Here is a 22115-nt window from a genome sequence, read left to right on the forward strand (position 1 = left end):
CTAAATGAATGCAACCAAGCAAACACTGCTAAACAAAATGGGGAAAATGGACAACGAAAAACGAAACGGAAAAGCCTTGTAAAAGCATCGTTTACCGTGTCCCTTCGCTTGGTTTTATGTCGCCTTGTTTTGTGTCGTGTTTTATGAAACTTGTTACTATAACGTGTTGCTTGCCGGTAGAATGGAACCGTAATCCTGTTTTTGTTTTGTGTCACTCGAGTGCAAAGTGGTGCCCGAAAACTTAATTTCCTATTCTAAAGCTGCTACTATCGTGATGGAATGTTGTTTGATTTGGATGGGTTTTGTTTACATCTTACTCGGAATTCACCAAACGGCTGAGATTCGCGATCGCAGCCCACTCCCGTCGCTGTGTTACTTTCATTTACAAATTATACACGTTGCGGTATTTTCGTACACTACTATGCAGTTCATCAGTGCGAGTTTTGCTAGGACTTTGTTTGTCTATGTTACGTTTTGTTTTTTCAACAGGATTTCGTGCCTTAACAGGATTTGCTTTATTTCAAATCGCATCAGGGTTTGAATTTTCTTTTTTTTTTTGCTTTGTTTCTGGTTTTGGCTTTCTTTTATTCGAGACGCGTTTAAATCGTACTTCGTACAAAATGGGTGTTTTTCTTTGCTTCTATAATTTACAATTCTACTACTATGTACAACCGTGTACCACTGTGGGACATTTGCCGGATGCTCTAATGGGTGAACGATGCTGTTTTTCTTTTATATCCTAGGTGAAAATATCCCATTTTATCTGCTCATGAATGTTCAATACTCGTTGAGTCAATCAATGGTTTGGCTGATTGGTTGCCCTCGACAGTTTTTAAACGATGCTTACCTGGCGCGTTGGCACGGTGGACATGATGCCGGGAAGATTGCGATGGGAATTGCCGTGCTGCAAATGGAGTAGGATGTCCTGTTACGACGAAGCGTCAACGCATGCTGTCAGCTGGTGCGAAGGACACGGGATACTGTGCTCGAAATTACAGTACCAGCGTTCGGGACTTGTGCAGCACTATTAGCAGCATATTGAGACATATTAACATAAACCGAAAGCGTAACTTTAACGCTAAACTACTCAGGGCACTAGCGTGGCACAGGAGATCCTCGGGGAAGATCTCAAGGAACGGTAGTCGCTTGCCGGTTAGCGGATCCGTGCAGGTGCTCCTTTTTGCTCGCTGTAACCAAAGCCAAACAAGAGCAATAAGTTAGTTTTCTAATGTTATTTGGTATACTAAAGTTTTCGATTTCGAAACAAAATCAAAGTCACATGAAAAACTAAGAAAATTATAAAATGCTAAAGCATTTTCAATATTTGATCGAAGTTTGAGCAAAATCATTGGCTACTTCCAATACTTTCTTTAAAGTTGATGGCTTATATCCCGAAACAAGACAAATATAACTTTCCGGTTTTCCAGGGTTAAAAGTCAATGAAAGTTTAACATCAGAATTCGTGTTCCCTTCACAGATATCCTTCTCATACTACGCTACTTCCATCAATGGCAAACCAACATCAACACTTTACTTTGCTTACCGGCGCAACCGGAATGTATTCGATCGCCAGCAAAACACCCACACAAGGTAGTTTGCTTCAGCTCCTGAAGTTTCGTTCCCAAAAAACGAGAGCAAACAAACATTCACCTGCAAACAGTGCCCGTAAGAAGCGGACCGTTTCGGACGATGATGTTGTCGTCGTATTGTGAGCTTGAGTAAAACTTTTCGCCAACATTCACATGCCCTGCCCAGCGCACATGCTTTGCTTAATGTGTCCGCAAACATACACATGCTTTGCTTAATGTGTCCGCTGTACTCAGCTGGACGAGATGGTAAAACGAGATGCAAAAGTCGAGCAGGTGGAACGGGACACGGTAAAACTTTTCCTCTAAGCATCGCAGCTTTTAGCAATCTTAGTCATAGTGTTCTACCAAACTGCGAGGAAAAGAGCAACCGAAACCGACTTTACCTGACGACTGGAAGGAGTCGTCCGGCACTAAAGGGAGTGTATTTAAACGAAAGTGCACGAAAGAAACATATGAGCTGACCCTAAGATGTGACTAATTTTGTCTGCATCATGCGATCGGCAATAGACTCCTCCTTCACGTACAAGTGGGGCTAGTTTCGAAGTTGCGAAAAAAGCTTTCGGAAACTTCTCACGAAATACTTCGTCGAGCATCGGGAAATGTGAGGAGGTGGCCTGAGATGTAACCGTGTAAACAAATCTGCTAACAACGGTTTGAACGACAACATCGAGAGTTAAAATGTAAAAACTACCACTAGGGTTTATTTGACGCAGAAAGTGCCATTTTTTATAGCAAACAGCAATGTGTAAAATCTGTAAGACACAGCATTAAGGCTGTTAATTACTGCGGACACTTGGGAATAACCCATTCTTCGTTTGTGATCCATTTTAAGGGATTTCATATGTTAAAGCACAATAATAAGAAACAGATTGATGGAGTGGTTATGATGAATCGAATCAAATTATAATTGCATCAGCTAGCACACAGAATAATCTCTTCGTCGTGTGCTGGATTCATTCCGGAAAGCTGGAACCCGCTTTGCTATTATTATTCACCCAGCATCTTTCGTCACGACGAGTGAATTACATTATTCTTCAAGCAGTTTATTATCGCCTTCATTAATAAAACACTTGCCTCAAACAGCCAACTGAGAAACGCTCCCCACTAGCCCATGGGCTAGCAACTTTCAAACCCGAGAAACGACAACAACATTCCGCAAAAAATCATTCATTCAAAAAAGACGACAACGAACAAAATGATACAAGCGAAAAACCATCATTATATGCGGGCGGGAAGCATAAATTATGGATGTCGTTTCGTATTAATCAACTTCAGAATAAAAGAGTACCAACTCGGAGGGGCGAACACCCAAACGATGCTTGGAAATCGGCGGAAGAAGCTGTGCTGCTGTAGCGCCAGATTAGCTTTACAGTTTGCATCGTGTTGTGTCGTGTTGAACGGCATAATTACGACAAAACACAAAGATGCGGTTGAGCCATGGGGTAAAATGCAAGTCGTTAGAGTTTTTTTTTGTCCCGAACGCACCGAAGGCTGGCTTGGTGCGCTAACGAGGAAGCAGCACGTCATATCGATTTGCCGTATCGAGAACCGCAATTCTGCAGATGATTGAAGAACCAGCGACTGTGTAATTAATCATGTCTTGCTGCAAGTCTGTGCGCAAAATATTTCCATCAAAAACACTGGTTTTCCTTCAGTTCCGGGTGAAAGAGAGTAAAGTTTCAGTTCTGGAGGTTTGGTTTGACTGGGGGTGGAATATTTCTTTGCAAAGCCGCGTTGAAAAGATAATAAGATGCTCGCTCAGTTAACAGTAACAATCGCAGTCTCATTACAGATACCGAATTAATTGATAAAAGGAAATTAATATTGATAAACTTTTTAAAATTTTTTAAACAAATGACTTATAAACAAAAAATTCTCTTATATAATATAATTAACCTCTAATTATTTGCAAATATGTTTTACACCGGATTTTTAAGTTAAAAAGGTTCAAATTTTAAATAATTTAAATTTAATAATTAAAAATTAATGAAACGAAAATTTTTATCATAACAAGAACTATTGTATTGAGTACTTACACGAATCATTTGCTTCATTTCGTCTTTAGGTATCAAATTGACCTGCGCCGTCTCTCGCAACCACCGCCGGAGCCAATGACCTAGCCAAACTAGGCCACACTCGCACTGCAGCGGATTGTTGGACACGTCCAGCCCACCGATGACGCTCCGTGTCCCCACCGCATCCCACGAGCTGGCGTTCGGATAAAAGCTGTCGGGCGCCAGGGCAGCGAGCAGATTGTCCGACAAATCTATGCTCAACCGTGGGATGTACTTGAGCGCATAGAACACACCCGGAGGCAGATCGTTCACCATGGTGTTGTGTATGCGCAACTTGAGATCATGATTCCGGGCCAATCCTTGGAAGGCATTGCTGGAGATGGACACCAGCCGACGGCCAGTGATTTCAACCACGTTGAGCTTCGTGTTCGAGTGCATGCGCGACGTAAAGAGACCATCGCCCAGGTGCTCATCGTAGATGATCACATACAGCTCCTGCAGGCCCCTTAGCTTCGAGACCAACTCGCTAAAGTTGTGCTGGGCACTGATGCGTAACTTTTTCAAGTTGTGCAACTTTATGAATATGTCCGGATTGGCTATTTTAATGTCCTCGATCAGTAACTCCTCTAGCCGGCGGGAGAGTGAGAAATCGTGAAAGGAAATCTTTCGGATCGGATTCCTCGAGATGTCCAGCACGCGCAGCGCCGGCGGAAGATTTCGCAACAGGTTCGTGATGTTGTTGATCTTGTTTTCCTGTATGTGCAGCTCGCGCAGATAGAACAGCTCCTCCTGTGTGTCGATCTCTTGGAGATTGTTATTGCTTACGTCGAGAGTGGCCAGCTGCGGTAACGCTAGGGACGGAAGACGGTATATGCCGGTGGAGCGCAGATTCAAGACACGTAACCTGGGTACATTGATGAACAGCTCCCGAAAGTTGATCGGCATTAGCTGATTGTAGCTCAGATCCAGTACCGTCAGATTGTTCAAGTTGGCGAACGAATTGTCCGGGATGAGTTTGATCAAATTACCGGCCAGGTTTAGCTCGAGCAGGAACTGCGTGCTGGTAAACATGTACGGGTCCAGAAACTCCAGCAAATTGTTGTCGAACTGTATCGAGCGCAGCGTAAAACCAATGTCAGCAAAAGCCGTTGCCTGCCAGGCCACGAACTGGTTGTTGGACAGGTCCAAAAACTCGATGCGCGTGTTAAGGAACGTATCGCGCGGAATGGTACGCAGCCGGTTGTTATTTAGCCGAAGGAGTCGCAATTTTTTCAACGGAGAAAACTGTTCGATCTGCAAGCTCTCTATCCGGTTGTGACTAAGATCAAACTCCTGGAGATTCACCAACCCGGCAAAGCTACGTCTTCGCAGTGAGCTGATGTTGTTGTGTGCCAGATTCAGTATTTCCAGTATCTGCAAGTCTCCGAACGCATGGTTGCCAAGGGTAGTGAAGTTGTTCCAGTTCAGGTAGAGTATGCGCAATGAAAATGCTAGCGCTCGAAACACGGCCGTGTCCTGCAGCTGATTGTGGCTAGCATCTAGCGAGTACACGTACAGCAGTGAGTTAACATCGCCATCCAGAAACTCGATAGCGTTATTGCTGATGTTCAGCCGCATCGGAGTGGTGGCGTTTGACACTTGACGAAACACTTTCAACGACAGTGTGCTGAGCTCATTGTGCATGAGATCCACACTCAGCAAGCTGGGCAGGAAACTAAACGCTCCCTCACTGACATTTTGCAGTGCATTGTATGACAGATCGACGTAGGTAAGGTACGGTAGATCATGCAACGCGTTCTTCTGAATACTGCGCAGCTTGTTCGAAGATAAGTTGATAATTTGTATCAACTCCAAGCTGTCGAAGGTGGCGCTTGGTAAGTCTTCGAGCTGGTTGAACGATAAATCTATCTCCACCAAGTTCCGATGCACATCCGAGCGGAAAAGCCAACGAGGAATAGCAACAATTCGATTGAATGCCAGATTAACGTACGTCAGTTGCCCAAGTGTCGACAGTGCCCCATTCGGTAGCGTTTTGAGATTATTGTTATCCAGCCCTAACCACATTAGCTCGGTCAGCACCGCGAGAGCCTCGCCGGGGTATTCTTCCCGGTAGATGCCAAACGAAAGCTCCAGGATCTTAAGCGATGTGGACACATTCTCGAACACGCTCGGATGTACGTAGTGTATGTCGTTGAAGCTGAGACTGATCTCCTTGATTGTATCGAGTCCGTTGAATGCACCGTAGTTTAGGCTGGTGATCTTATTGTTGCGCAACAGCAATGTTTGCAAATTCGCACCCCAACCCATGAACGCGTTTTCCTCGATCTCGGCAATCTTGTTGTAGCCCATGTTCAGATACGAAAGCTCGGTACAGTTGGATAAACCATCCACTGGAATGGCGGTAAAATTGTTACCACTCAGCGATAATACCTTCAGCGTGGTGGGTAGCAACGCTTCCGGCAGAACGGGTATGCCGGTCAGTTCGTTCGATGTCAAGTACAGATAGCGTAACCGGTTCAATCGGCCAATAGCACTCGGAACGACTGTCAGTCGATTTCGCTCCAGATCCAAATATTCCAGGCTGTTTTCGAGCGATGCAAATGCACCATCATCGATCGATTCGATGAAATTAAATGCCAGCACCATGTGCACAATGTTCAGCCCCTGGAACGTGTCCGCCTCCAAGTGGCGGATGAAGTTTTTATCGAAATTAATTGCCTTGATGCGCACGCTTCCATTAAACAGCAGGGAAGGTATTTCTTCGACGAGGTTCAGGCTGAGATCGAGCTTTTCCAGCCGGATACGGGCCGTTCCGATGGTTTCGGGGTTCCCGTCAACCTTCGCTAACAGGTTATCCTTGAGCGAGAGCACGCGCAGATCGTGCAGATGCTCGAGGAAGGCGGTCGGAAACTGGGAAAGAATGTTCTTCGAAAGGTCGATCGTTACCAACGATTTGGGGAACGTGTTTGGGCTGATGTGTGCGATACGGTTCGAGCTGATGTCGAGCCAGACGAGCTTTTTCAGCTTGGCGAACGGTTTAACGCCCTGCTGCTGCTGCTGTTGCTGGAGCCCGTTGTTGCCCGCCGCTTGCTGCCCCACCACCGTCACCGGCGGATACTGTGAGAATTGTTTCGCGTTTATTATGGAGGCTTGTGAGTTGGGCGCCGTGTGGTTCTGACGCTTTTCATCGTGCGTGTAGAACGATACCTCGGAAATGGAGTTGCCCGATATGTGCAGACTGCGCAGCGAATCCACCAAACCACCCCAGTTACCATCCAGATGGTGTATGTTGTTCCTGATGGGATGATAATTTGATGGAAATACACTTCTATTAGGCTAGGAAAGGTGACATGATTATATCTGCTCTAATGATTAAATTTGTTATTACGAAGAATCCCTCCTGAAATCGATAGCATTGATTCATTATAAACTAGCTTGATTCATTGATTTGCTGTGAGCATCTAATTTTAGAACGTTTTCCTATTATGCTGTTCGGATTCTGACTACCCAATAACTGAATGTGGGTGATTCCTGTAAATAGAGCATCAATGCAAAACTAGCTATCCTTTGATGAATGATTGCAATCATTTTCAAAGCTGAAAAAACGACATTTCATTTACATTCAATTACATCCGTTTGACAAATAATGATCAATGAGGTGAGTGAATTGTTTAATATTGTAAAGCAAGGGAAATCATGATTCGGTAAACGTGATTGAACGTATGTACATTATGTTCCATTACCTTCCTTTGCAATACCTCTGTTAAAAACGAACCTTTTAACAAAAACTTCAAAAAGGTGCATTCATTGCTGTTTGAAATTGATTGACTCCTAAAAGCTCTGCGTTAAGTACACGCTTTGTGTGCACAGCAACATCAACTAACGGGCATTCAAAAAGCATCTTGCTGCTGTACAGACAAAATCGTTCGGATGGAAAAGACCTTTTTTGGGACACAGTAATTTACCACCGTGTAAGATTTACTTTCCGTCTGTTGAAAAATTCAAGCGTTTTCGGGTTTTACGACATTTTCTGTGCCGCTCATTGTTGGGCTGAGGAACAAAAATATCAAAACAAAATCATCACGCCTCGACTACGGTTTAAGCTTAAGATAAACCTCTCTTTCTGTGTGAGTAGTCAGTTGGCCAGTCGTGGCTGCTGAATGTATCAGAAATATCTTCTTCACTTACCTCTGGGCTACTAATCGGCTTAGCGTGTGGACATTTTTCAGTGAATCCAGCGGTAGTCCCTGTAACTGATTGTCGGACAGATCCAGCGACACTAGCGAATGCTGCATAAAGCTGCAAAAGAAGGGAGAAAAGATTTAGATTGGTTGCATTGGGGTGGGTCCGAAAATTGGATCCCCACCGCAGGAAAAAAAAATACACCGCACGCAAAGGCCAAATCGAGAAAACGACCAGCATCCGGACGGGATGGAGAAAATCGACCAACATGCGGTATACGTTAGCAATAAACTCATCGGAAAGTATTTTGCATCGGCTGCCTGCGGGATAAAAATCGATCGAAACAGATGCAAGCGACCCACGCCTGTCAACGTAATTTTCGTTTTTGCATTCGTACTCGGCCCAACGGTGCCGAACGCCGGCGCACCGACTCCTGACCCAGTCTCTGAACTTCCGAGTTTCCGAGAGATGATTTTTTTTTCGCTCTCCTCCTGTTGATAGTGAAGCTAAATTGGAAATTGTTTTTCCTACCGGAGAAAATCAAATTTCCCAATCCATTTGTTTTGGCTGCATATATTCTCGGCTTCTCACTGCTGATGGGGGCGATGTGGTGGGGCCAGAGTATCACCGGGCAGACAGTTTAGCCGTAAGCAGTTATCTTCTGTCGATCTTTCGCCGCAGCAGCGTACCTTGACCGTTTATCGGTCGAATTCGGATTGCTTCATTCGGACATGTGGATGTTGCGCTCACGATAAGAAGATGAAGCTAATGCAATAGTTAACATTGACGGTATTAGCCGTTGCGCTATCCTGCTCGGAGGGATATTCTACAGAAATGGATAAGGATCGGAACATTCTGTGTACGGGACAAAAGTTGGTCAGCAACGTTTGATTTCCAGGATTGTCTGGACGAGCTAGAAGTTTATAAAAATGATCCTTTTGTAACCGTATGATATACAAACGATAAGTACATCAAGGGGCGAGATAAACAGGACACAATTAGAGCATAGCACTTGGCTGCAGTACTTTAACTAATCCTTCTCTAAAGAATGTAAAGCGTTGCTTTAACTGTTGTTTAATTATTTTTGTTGTTCAGAAACTATTTTTGCTGACCAGACTACAAGTGTAGAGAACTACTATTTGGGGATAACGTTGCTTAAAATTCTGGAGTAAGTTTTAACAACTTTTTTATTTGATTCAGACATTTACACTAGAACTAGAATTCAGAGCAGTCATTTTGACTTAAACGTCTCGTTTTCATCACATAAATTATTGACGTTAAGTAAATTAAAGTTATAAATTTTTTTTTTTTTGTTTCGTTAGAACGGCCTGGCCGTATCGACTTATTTTACCACGTAGCAGGATAGTCAGTCCTTGCTACGGGGGATTGGTCCGGATGGGATTTTGGTCCGGTCCGTTCGTGTGAAGACCGGCTCCGCTACCATCATGCCACCGAGCCGCCCCAAGTTATAAATTTTGTCTTGAAAAAAGTCCGAAAATTGTTTGGTTTTCTATTGAAATCAGGTCAAACTTTGAAGGGTCTAGGACGCAAAATAAAGAAGTTACAGGCGTTTAAAGAAAAAAAAAATTTTTGTAAAAATTTTGGCCCTAAAAACTTGAAAAAAGACCGAAAATTGTATGGTTTTCTATTGAAATCAGGTCAAACTTTGAAGGGTCTAGGACGCGAAATAAAGAAGTTACAGGCGTTTAAAGAAAAAAAAATTTTTTGTAAAAATTTTGACCCTAAAAACTTGAAAAAAGTCCGAAAATTGTATGGTTTTCTATTGAAATCAGGTCAAACTTTGAAGGGTCTAGGACGCAAAATAAAGAAGTTACAGGCGTTTAAAGAAAAAACAAAATTTTTGTATAAATTTTGACTCTAAAAACTTGAAAAAAGTCCGAAAATTGTTTGGTTTTCTATTGAAATCAGGTCAAACTTTGAAGGGTCTAGGACGCAAAATAAAGAAGTTACAGGCGTTAAAAGAAAAAAAAAATTTTTGTAAAAATTTTGACCCTAAAAACTTGAAAAAAGACCGAAAATTGTATGGTTTTCTATTGAAATCAGGTCAAACTTTGAAGGGTCTAGGACGCGAAATAAAGAAGTTACAGGCGTTTAAAGAAAAAAAATTTTTTGTAAAAATTTTGACCCTAAAAACTTGAAAAAAGACCGAAAATTGTATGGTTTTCTATTGAAATCAGGTCAAACTTTGAAGTTATAAATTTTAAAAGAGCATGAATTTTTCATCTCTATTTGAAAGTTCGAACAAAAAAAAGTAAGAATGGACTAATAAACAATTCAGTAAATGAATAAATAAATAAATAAATAAATAAATAAATAAATAAATAAATAAATAAATAAATAAATAAATAAATAAATAAATAAATAAATAAATAAATAAATAAATAAATAAATAAATAAATAAATAAATAAATAAATAAATAAATAAATAAATAAATAAATAAATAAATGCTTAAAACGCCTGGTAGTTCTAGTGTTAATACATTCAACATAAAACAAATTATGGGCACACTTTTGCGAATAGCCTTTATGCTATACATTTTTGTTTACAACTGCTTTAAATAAATTGGAGAGAAAATTTCAGAATTTCCCCATAAAGCACGAAGCGTACCACGCTGATGTTTACCAACACAAAACCATTAACACAACAAAAGGTATCTCATCCACATGAACGGGTTGCGAATGAAACCAGACAAGATCGTACGGGGCTGCAACTCGGTCCAATGAATTTAAACCTCTTTTTTGCTCCCTCCCCCAGTCGGTTGTGTTAACATGCCCCTGCCTTCAGTACAAATGAAATAACAACTATTCTCACCGGAGGCCACCAAACAAGCGGCATCGAACATTGACAATAGGGCTAGGAGAGCCACCGTGATCGTACGAAGCACAAAACTTCTGACGTACTAATAACACATCTGCCCGAGTTTGTGTACACTCTCTTTATCACACTACGGTGTACATTTTTCCCACCATTCGCCCAAACCCGTAGTTCCCTTTGCTGGGTAGCACTGAGCTGAATTTCCTTGTTTCCGTGCAGGTGTGGATACGGATCGGACGGATGGTGGAACGGCGGTTTAAATGCACCAGCCCAATTCTCCGGTGCCATCGAGTTGAATTATTAATATTTTACATCGCTCTCGGAAAATTTGCAAGCTTCGAACGACGACATCTTGGCTAGGATTGGTTGGTGGCATTAGAATGGGTCTGGCAATAAATTTTCCATTTTACAAACAAACACAGCCAGTTTGCCAGCCGTGCCTCGGTAAAGGTTTTTGGAGTGCGGGAAAGGATACATTTTTCAGCGGTACGTGTCGCTTTTATGCCAACGTTTGAATTTGGTAGATAAATTATTATTTTCGAATTTTGGATTGTGAGCAACTTTGTTAGAGAATATAGAACTAAAACTTGTTTAAATTTTGAATTTATTTTATTTACCTGCTTAACTGAGTAGAGTTTATGCTGTGAATTAAATTTTCATCATATCTAAAATCTAAAAATCTAAAAATTTTCATCCCAAAAAAATCAAGTTTTTCATATGAAAATGTATTTAATACTTAAGTGGAATTATTTTCCCATAAAAAATCCAGCGTTCGTTAAGCTCAAATCTCGCAGAAGCTTACATATAAAACGCCCAAGACATTTCCGTTCCGTATCGGCTTTCGTGCGGATTCTGCTTGTGGCATGGGTCATTAAAAGTGCTGGTGACATCACCGGCACGGGCACGTATTTCCATCAATCGGATCCCGGTACGTCCCGGTCCGGTAGCCGGGTTGTGTCTAATTTATCAACTTACCACAATCGGTCTACCGTACGTTCGCTCCAGTAAATCAGTTTTAATTCTTCCTGATTCCTTCTTCTGCGCACGGTGCAAATCGGTGCTGTGTGCAAAAGTGACACCCGACAATCAAACTGACGTTCGTTAAGCTGCCGAATCGTACGAATCCCAAAACCAAACGGCGAAACGATGCGTCATTTTCGATTGTACCGGCTTACCCATTGCCAGCAGCACATCACATACGCTCCTCACTAGCGCCTGCCCATTCCAACCGGCTGGCCCCCCCCGGGGGTTCGGGTGGCGCTAGTTCGAGATTTCCGTTCGATCTTTGTGCCATTGCATTTGGCCTCCTTTTGCACACAGCCGGCACACGGGGACGCGGACTTAAGCGCTAGGTGGCAAAGTGCGAATATCCAGTGCAAATGGTTTGGCTTCATCCCGTACGTCGTCTTTGGCGTGTGAGTGTGTCTCTGTCTCTCTCCGGGGAAACCCGTTCTGCTGCGTCATACCAGCAAAGCTTGTCGGTGCCGTCGACATCGTCATCGTTGTCATTGTCGTTTGTCATAGTGCACTTTGCGTTGGAATTTTCATCGGCTTGCATTCATGTAATGGAATTGCAGCGCTGCCCGGGCCCGGGCACTCTGTCTCGAGTCATGCAGATTTTGCGCTAAAGACGTGTGGCGGCACCTCTTCTCCGTAAGGAGCATCCTGTCAGTATGTTCCGGGTCGTTGGAGGATCATTGTCGTGCGCAAAAAAAAATGTGTTGTTACCAGTTGTGCAAAACTCTTCCGGTGGCATGGTGCAAAATCAGCAGAAGGGCAAACGCACGGTCCAGCCTAGGCCGGAATTGTCGTGCAAGCTAGCGGAAAACTGCAGGGTCCCCCCATCGATGTCCTTTTTCGCAAGGAATATTTTCCGCATGAAAAGTGTATTCGGCCTCAACGGGGATCGGTCCGTTCGACGTTCGACGAGCGCATACCGCAAAGGCTGCTCAGGATTGTGTCATATTCCATGGTTCTGGTGGGTCGCGTTCTTCGGACGTGTGCCATGTGTACATTCTGGCGTTGCTTCTTGCTCTTCTGCTTCCTCTTCTTCGCCACATCGAGCAACGAAGACGAATCGAGCGCACGGGAACGAAAGAAACCCGAAAGCATCGCATAATATATGCCATCATATCTATTCATGGTTTTTATGCAAATTTAAATTGTATTTTAAATCTCCTTTATTTGATATCCTGCGCTCGGAAGGCTGGCCAATGTGCGGCTAGCCAAATTGGCCAGCCCGCAACGGTGCCTCGGTCCGAAGATCAACTATGTTTGATATTATGGTTACCTTCGGTTGGGGCACACAAGACACAGAGAAAAGGAGAGAAAAAAAAACTCCCTCCCCAGCCGTAGTTTAAGACGTGGCGGTGTGTCGAGCCTCAACATTCCGCCGGATGAACGATGTACAAAACAGTCCGAATGAAGGCCAACAGGAGAACGATTTGTACGTCGATCCGTCTGGCAGGGAGTGTACCGGCTGGTGGTGGCTGAAAACAAGCACAAAAAATCCCACTTTATCCCTAGAGCGTGAACGGATTTCCGAAGGCTTTCTTGTGGCTCCCAGTTATGCGCATACCTTATGCATCGTGATGGAACGATTTTCTGTCGCGTCGAATGGCAAATTGCGGGCTTGTGTGCGCGGCGGTTGATTTCGGGCGCTGCCGTACCCCGTACCGATATTTCACCAACAAAGCATAAACGAGCTAAAAGCGGTTGTAAATTGACAATCGACGACCGTCAAATTGAAATAGACCAAAATTCTCGTCTTTTGGGAATTTGACAGAGCCTCAGCTCAGTGGTGGAGGTTGACAAAACTGGATCAGTTTATGTTTGAAACCGTTTGGAACCTAAGGGCGAACCGTGTTTTGATAAATTTGATCAACATTATGGAGAAAATTATTATACTCTAGAATTACCAACCCCTGATAAACAATTTCAAAGAGTTAATTTTCCCGTGCTCTGAAACAACTCTATAAAAGCAAAAATCAAAGTGATTTTAAATGGATTGTTCAAAAAGCTTTATCTCAAAGTCCTAGTATTAAAATAAATAAATTCGGCTTTCGGACGGTCTTATTTGAAAAATTGAAATGCAATAATATTGTAATATTGTTACATTAATTACATAAATCTTTAGCGGTATGTTTAAAAATGATTATAATTTGATAAAATCATTTACTAGTACCTGCTCAAATAATGATTTGTTCTCCACAAACAAAACAATTTAAATCGCTACTGGCATTTATCTTTTATTTTCAAAATGGAATGTTCCGTAATGAAAGTTAAATAAATGGAGTACACATCCGGAATGCAAATAGAACCGAGTTTATACCTGCACTGAATTTAATCTCCCAAGTGTCTACTCTAGAGGCAAACAGTGCATTACTAATCACTGAGTGCTACAGATGAATTGTCTGCATCCTTTGCTCTAGCGGCAACCAACAGTGCCCCTGTGAGTGTCTGATATGTACCTGATAGAATATTACAAATCTTATTCAATCTCCTTCAACCATGAAAACTATTGACCGTATCATTTGTGGGAAGTTTAAGACGAAACTCTATTACGATTGCACTTGTACGACAGCCCAGGATAATGGGCAAGGTTCGGGCATGGGTCGGTGCGAGAGTGTGTACCAGAGTATAGCATTAGACCTTTAAACCTTTAAAACATCACCCACACCACCGAAGCGGACCGAGCGGTGGGAGGGTCATCGAAAAAGTTCGTTCCAGGGCCATGCATGGTGTTCGAGCTGGAGCATACTCTCCGAACATCAACAACTTCGTCACACAAAGGCCTTGTGCACTTTGGAGATGCTATCAGGAACTTTTTGACCACCACGATGTGCTGCAGGGTGTGTGTGTGTGTCCATTTTTTTTTCTCTTTTGTTGCTGCTGCTGCTTGCTTCTAACAGTTTCTCTTTTTCTCTTGTTTTCACTCGTGGCTGTGTCGAGTGTTCCTTGATTTACTTTTTCCGTTATTTGTGTTCCTGGAGGTATGCTGCTTGCCGTGTTCTCGTGCACTAGTGCGATGCCTTCATTTTACTTTTTTGCCTCCATTTCCATTCCCAACAAGAGTTGGTACAATTTTGTTTCGATTCACTTGAGTGAAGCTAACTGCGTCAGACCATTCGAACGAAAAGATGAAAAATATGCGAAGAAGCAATAGGGATCGGTGCGGGAGAAAATGCATTCTTTCCCACAGCTCCGAGTGCACCCGGCTGTGTTGCAAAATTTGTAGGTGGGTGGGATTGAGTCCGTTTTTTTTTCTCGCCCTCTCTCTCCCTCTCCCTCTCTATATATATATTTCAATTGTGGAACCCCGTTCTAGAACTGCTTTGGATTCCGTACATTTTCCGAAGGCAGCAAAATAAAACGCCCTCTGTAAAACGAACCGGCCCATAACAACGGAAAAAGTTCATCATCTCCCCGCACTAAGGTCCGGCCCTTCCACCACCCACCGGCGACATGGTCGTCTAACCACCGGGTGGGGACTGTCGGTAGCTTCGAATTCGATTCGTGCCATTCGAAAGGCGGACTGCAGCAGAAATCAGAGATTGTACATCTTTATTGCTTTACAATTGAAAAGAAACTTCGATTGCCTCGCGGAGATAAGATTTATACGAAAGGGGTCTTTCCTTCTTGTCGTGTCCGGGGTTTGTTTTTTTTTTTTTTTTTTGTTGGCCCCAGGGTGCGCATTCTCGATCGGGGGTGCGCTTTTGGTGCCTCTAGTCTCGCGTGCCGCTCTCAAGCGAGCTTTACATGTTGTGTTCTTCAAAATCACTAGACGTGATTCGTATTAATGCCGAACGAAACTAGGAACGGTACCAGGCAACCAAATGGTATTCCCTGGAGCAATTGCATCGGAGGCCCTGGCAGCAATTCGACAACGAAAATCCATTTTTTCGACGCCCTTTTACCGAAGCTTCGTTCCTGTTCCAGCGGGGATTGCATGTACGGTATGTCTTAGCTAGCATTACGCTTTATGCCAATGCAAAGAGCATTTCCTTCTAATGCAGCATCATTGTTTTCTCTTTTTTGGGCTTTTGTGTAGCGAATTAGTAGTCTCGTTTATGGTACTATAGCTTTAGTTTCGAGCATTTCAATAAGCGCATGAAGTGCTTATTTTAGTTAGTGGATTTTTATCAAATCATTTACTAACTAGAAAATTATACATGTTTATACATAAAGAACAAATTTCGTCAACCAAAAATTATGATGACTTTAAAACTTAAATAGTTTAGATAGTTACATCGGTCTAGGAGACAAGGACCTAGTCAATAACTGACGAAATCCTCTTTCCCGCGTTCGAGAGGAAAATGATCTCGCAAGAATTTTTCACCCTGTAAGTGTGGAGAGACAACGAGTGATATGAACTCACTATCAGCGTATTCGACTCGTCAGCTTCTAGTGGGTTGGCCATGTTATTAGAATGACAACGGAAGAGCCCTTTTAGGTCAATCCTATGGACAGAGGAGAGATCGAAGACCCAAAGTAAAATAAAGAGACTCCGCTCGATTCGCTCCCTCCATTTAGAGGACTCCTGAAGAAGGCCATGACTGCGAAGCGGTTGTTGCTCCTGCCATGTGAGTAAGGAAACTATTTCTATGATAAACTGATTTTTTTTTAATGAATCGTACATAAATACATTATTCGATCAATTTTTCCGTTCTTAAATTAGCTTTCCTCTTTAGTTTCCTACGAATCAGCATTTTCAATTACCATTTCCCATTTAAAATTATGCACAAAAATGCAATGTGCCATTGACTAGTCACCAACCAGCTAATGCCACTCCAGTCAAAACGTCACCCAAAAGTATCCGCTTCCAGGGTTCTCGGGGTTTCTTTGTGTTGCGCAGATTGAACCTTTCTTTTATTCCATTGAACAAACCACCATACAAACACCCGTTCCCGACGAGGCGAAGTATGTACGCTAGTGCGAGCGAACTTCATTTATGCTTTACGATGCATTTACTTTGATTTTTCCGGAACTGCTTGTGCGAACGGGGAAAAGCTGAACCTCCGAACCATAGTCGGAAAGCAACGGTGCGGTTTGCCACTCGGCAATAATGTGTGGGCATGCCAGCCCGGGAACGAAACACCCAGGATGTAGTGCGCCGTTGAATGAAGGGTTGGCCGGAAGTGTTTGTGTTTCTGGTGTATGATGTTCGCGGCGTGTACATCGTACCGTAACGCCGTTCTCGTACCGGTGCTGTTTTGCATAGGGGTGTGAGCTGTGAGCCACTACAAAGTAGAGTTCCCGGACGATCCATGCGATGGCGAGAGCCTGCACGGGTACGGGGAGATCTTTTTGTGGACGCCCAAACCTTTTTCCTGAGCGGGGCGTGCACCGAGTGCATTAAGAATATGTAAGCCATAGCGGGTGAAATGCACAAATGGATTGAGTGCATTAGCAGTGCATGTAAGTCATGTACGTTTCCGTGACAGTTTGACAAAGTTAGTGACTGCTGCGTCAAAAATAATCACGTCAAGTACTTGAAATTAGCACACACCACTTGATGCAAGAGTCGATGATTTCTCTCTCTCTCACCCTCTCTCTTTTCATTTTCCTTCCATTTCCGGTTGCACCTAGCACTACCACAAAAGATTAAGCTTTTAGTCTGATTGGTCCACGATCACAACGAAATACTATTTTCAAATATGGAGTTCAATCTGGTTCAAGCAGTACAGTTCAAAGTGCTCGAAACTTACCATACCTAATGGCGCCTTAATAGCTTTGCTCAACATATGACATGGCGTAGATTCCATTCCGGTATAAATTTAAGCATATTGTGATCTTTATTGCAACCTGCACCGTTCTCGAGCGTGCAAATGTTTTGCTTTTAAATCATAAAACTTAATGCAGGAAGTGCTAAAGAAGCATTTTGTAGGTTAGCTTCGCTCAACCACACCATCTTCAAAACTTCCATCAGGCAAAGGGGCCCACCCGGGGAAAAAGACATTGTCTCCTACCCGTCCGTGGCACGATCACACTCACGGAAGCTGCTCGTTACGGCGATGCCAAGGATCAAAACCGGGACTATCTGGAGAATTACTTGTGTGCGCAGTTGTACAACTGAAGAACTTCGGTCCAATTTTCCTCCGCAAACATTCCGAACCCGTTTATGGCTGATGGAAGTGCTTCGGTGAACACTATGTGTACACCCGACTGATGTATATGGCGTGTGAGTGAGTAGGTGGTTGCAGATGTATTTTTTATTTTATTTTATTTCTCTTCTTCACCGTCTTATCGCACCGGGATGCGCTAGTGGGAACACGGGTGACATTTTGCTGGTGATGCAACCGACTGTCGTGGAGTACGTACGTAGCACGGAGGGCGAGAACATTCAACACAAAATATTGCTAATCTCTTATGGCGGTAAAACTTTTCTCCAGCGCTTCCCGGTTCTGGTGGCGAAAGATTGTACCAGAACGGACTGGCAGTACGGACGGTACCGAAGTTTGGTACTGGCATATAAATCGTGGTATAGCAGTGCTTGCAGCTTATGTTTATGCAGCGCTCCTTTCGCACAAGTTCCACTGCATCTTGATAGTCTCAAGCCCCGTTGAATGTGTGCCATAATAGTTTTCAAATGGTACGGTTTAACTGCCATTAGAAGCCAATGAAGGATTCAAATCTGTGGCGTAGAAGCTCCCGACACGGACGGGAATGCATTTTCGATGGTGAATTTAGAACTGTTATCTGCTTTAAAACGTTGGAAACCTCATCGCAGCTTCCCACAGTGTATCGATCGCGTTTAAAGTGTGTCGTTTTGCAGTTAGAACTCCATTGTTAATTATTCACAAAACCACTGCCCCGTGCCGCTGTGGAGGAAAATTGCTCGCTCATCTATCACACAAAACGTGCCTTTTTTTTTCAATTCGGCAATTCCACCAATTCTCGCCTGCCATTGCGCTCCCGGGGTTTTGCAATGAAATACCTTCGCAGTTGCTTCAGCAAACCGCGTCAAAATGATTTCACCTTTTAATTTATCATCCCGCGCGCTAATTGATGGCTCATTGCGAGAAATTTGCTGGAGTCAAACACGGAATAATGTACACCCTCTCGTTAGTGAAAACTGTCGCGAAATCCGCGATTCCATCCAAGTAGCCAAACAATTTCCAAGCAGCGCACCCCAATCGGTGTAAGGCGCCACATTATAAATCATCTTCAAGCAAATAAAGCACATTTCGTCGTTTCATCGTGATTCGCGACTCGGCTGTTACAAAATACCGTCGAAGCTTAATTTAAATTTTAACATCCTATTCATAACTCATCATGAACCGTCAACTCCGTCCTCCACCCCTCCGTATCCGTATCGCGTCCTTCATACACCTGGCCAAGGTTCAATGCGCTGAGCTTTCGCATGTATTCGAGCATTACCGTACCCCGCATTCACCCGCATCCAAATCAAAGCAATCGCCCCTTCGGGTGACGGCGGTGAAGGAAAATCATTATAAACTAACGATTGAAATTCCGCTTTCCTGTGTTCCAGGGGGTGGGAGTTTTCTTTGGGTGTGTGTATGTGTGTCTATTTATGTGCCGAAGATTTGCGGTTGTTGCCACCGGCAGTAGCTGCTGTTCATTCATTCATTTCATTTCACCTTCTTTTTTTTGCTCCTGCTTTTTCTTTCCATCTGCTTCCCATCCCGTGGATTCGATTGCTTGCCACAAAAGCTTGAGGTGTTTTTTTTTTACTTTTACACAGTGTTCCCAGAATTTTCGCGTGGTGAAAAAGCACCATATCCATCTCTCGTTACTAACATGGCAGCAGCTCATAATCGTGTTCGTTTCCCGTTTTACGTAGCACGGGTGGATACGCTGTGCAGTTTATCCGGCACTTGGGAAAGCGTTAAAAATTGGTGCCCTCTTTGGGAGCGTACGGTGGCGAAGACAGGGAATGACCGCACAAAAGGTCCTTGGATACGTGCCCCGGCGCCTGGTATGTGCGATTGTACGATGACCAGTGGCGTGCTTTACCCACCGGTACCATCATCAATCATAGCTGTCCAGGTTGGTTGGAGGGTTGTACTATGTGCTTCTTTCTAATTTTCCCACACTCATTCCCGGCTGCCGCATGCCTGACGGTAACGGCATGGAATCGGACCACCTACCCGTGCAAAAGGGGCACGCTCATTACTAACATACCACCATGCTGGGCATAATGATTCCCGCAAACGGCCAGCAAAATGGCATTGCGGCAGTGAAGCACTGCAGAGAAAAACGACAAAATCGGTTGGAAGTTGTCGTACCTCTGCTTTCAATTATCACCCGACGATGAGGGATGACGAATGGTCAGCTAACGCTTTTATCCACAATCGTTTTAGTTTTTCAATATTTCACTTCACTGTTTCACGGTCGACCAGGAAACGGAAGTAGTTCACCGGTACTTTGTGTCTGAAGAAATTTCGTTGCTTAGTTTGTTAACGGCGTCCGGTGTGGCGCTTTCGTTCGTTCGAAGGTCGCACTGCATACACTTTGTACTACCCCGTGAACTGTATTTTGCTGTTGTTTATTATTTATTTACTTACTTGAAGCTCTTTTCCGAAATGTCCTGTATTTTGTTGTCTACCAGCTTGAGCGACTCCAGCCGCAACCCTTGAAACGTTTCGTCGTCCACGTTGTGGATGAAGGTGCGTGACATGTCGATGTGCTTTATCGTCCCGTGTAGAAACTCTGTGACGAAATCAAAAGGAAAATGATTAGCTCTCGTGCATGCGGCAGTGTACGTGCGGTGCGGTGAACACCTCGAGAATGGGAAAGAAATTAACCGAAACGAACAGGTGGAAAAATAAACTTTTGTCCGTATTTAGTGCTGGAAGGCTTGAGATAAAGGAAGTTGGGAGAGTAACCTCTGTAACGCACAAACGATTTGTGATCATCGGGCAGAAATAATGCGTCCTTTTGTTTAACAACGGGCGGTTGGTGGGGGAAAGAGAAATGTTTATGTTTGCCACCGTGTTGTTTTCTTCTGGTGTGTATTTACTGGAAACCGAACAAACACCTCGGAAGTGGAGAAAACACAACAGGAATTTTCAACCATTCCGTAATGCTTTCTCTCTCTCGCTTTCTTTCGGCTTTCAATCATGAGTATAATAAACAAAAGCTGCACTAAATGAAGCTGCAAATGTAGCTTATGCTACAATTTAAGACATAAAATATGCCATAAAACACTCGGCAAAAGTCAATATGTTCGCTCTAAATAAAGCCAGTGTGCTGCTTGGGGATTCCACACAGAACGGCACAATACAATCAAGCCTATTTATTCTACCTATGAAAGCTATTTTGAGCACATGGTTCAAGGTTTTGTGCCGTCTTGTGACTTCAGAGATTTCGCTTCCGTCCGGGGTTCCCCGGTATCCTCACTCCCTTGCCGCTTATCATCACTATAAGCACAATAGTTTTTCCCACTCCTTTTTCTAACGCACCGACAACTCCCGAGGCAATCACCACTATCATCATCAGCCTGGCCATTGTCATGCCAAGATTGCTGTGGAATCTTGTGCTTACTCAGCTTGCCGTAATGATTTGAATCTACCTTTCATTTCCTTGGTTTCGTCGGAGCTACTGGCTGTCGGATAGCAAATCCTGCCCGACGCGCAAGGACGTAACCGATTTTCCCATTATCACGTCTATCGTATAGCCCGAAACCCGAGGGTCTACCCGAAAGGTTTTGTCTGATCGAAAGATGACCCACACCCGTACCCCGTGGCGGAACACAACAGCATCACCGTGTGCTGTCCAACATAACGAGTCCCTCGAAACGGGAGACGGCTTATCATGACGACACGACGAAGGAATCGCTCATTCTTTGGTAAATTTAATTTTTCATAATCCTTTAAAGGACCGATCGGAGGACGCACCCGATTTAAGGCAGATTCATCGTTCACCGTTTACGCAGTAAAACGGATCGGACGGATGAAGAATCGTCCTGCCCGAAGTGGGTCGTCTGTGGGTGAAAAGAATTTGAAGCGAAAATTTAATTTTCACTTCAACGCCACGCAACGTTTGCGTCTTCCGTTTTTTCTTCCGCTGTGCAAGACGAAGCTGTGAGTCATCTAGTTCTGAACCATTCTGAGCGCGCTTCCCGGAAAGACATGGTCTGGTGGAAATTGGAATGCGAAACAACTGGTGCCTTGCATTCGAAGAAACATAGTCATTGACAATCTTTCATCTGTGACAGGTACGTAAATACATTTTCTCTTTTTTTTGCAACGTTGCTTTCGCTGTAGATGGTGTTTTCCTGTGTTTCATTTAATTTAATGGTTCGAAGTGCGTTCACGCGTTTTCTGCTGGTGAGTCTATTCAATATCGGTTGGAAGGTTTTTATTTACGGCCATGATAAAATTGGATAATCATTTCGGTTGCTTACTTGGCAAATGGATTCACGGGAATCAAATCGTTCCTGTGATGGACACTTGACTGCCGGATCCTTGTGGATCAGAAGAGTAATTTAGAAATTAAAAGAAGAAGCTTACTAGAGGACAATTGACAGCA

The 22115-nt window shown here is 43.6% G+C and overlaps 1 protein-coding gene across 1 annotated transcript in view; it reads right to left on the bottom strand.

Annotated features, from left to right (window-relative positions):
- Positions 1-992: 992 nt before the first annotated feature.
- Positions 993-22115, bottom strand: part of LOC128304371 (chaoptin) — a 45439-nt gene continuing 24316 nt past the window's right edge. Inside the window, exons 2-5 of the mRNA XM_053041552.1 lie at positions 20150-20294; positions 7793-7903; positions 3626-6899; positions 993-1187 (exon numbers count right to left, since the gene is read on the bottom strand). Coding sequence (XP_052897512.1) covers positions 993-1187; positions 3626-6899; positions 7793-7903; positions 20150-20294 — 3725 coding nt within the window. The remainder of the gene's footprint in view (positions 1188-3625; positions 6900-7792; positions 7904-20149; positions 20295-22115) is intronic.

Source organism: Anopheles moucheti, chromosome 3, assembly GCF_943734755.1.
Source record: "Anopheles moucheti chromosome 3, idAnoMoucSN_F20_07, whole genome shotgun sequence".
In the NCBI taxonomy this organism is placed as follows: domain Eukaryota; kingdom Metazoa; phylum Arthropoda; class Insecta; order Diptera; family Culicidae; genus Anopheles; species Anopheles moucheti.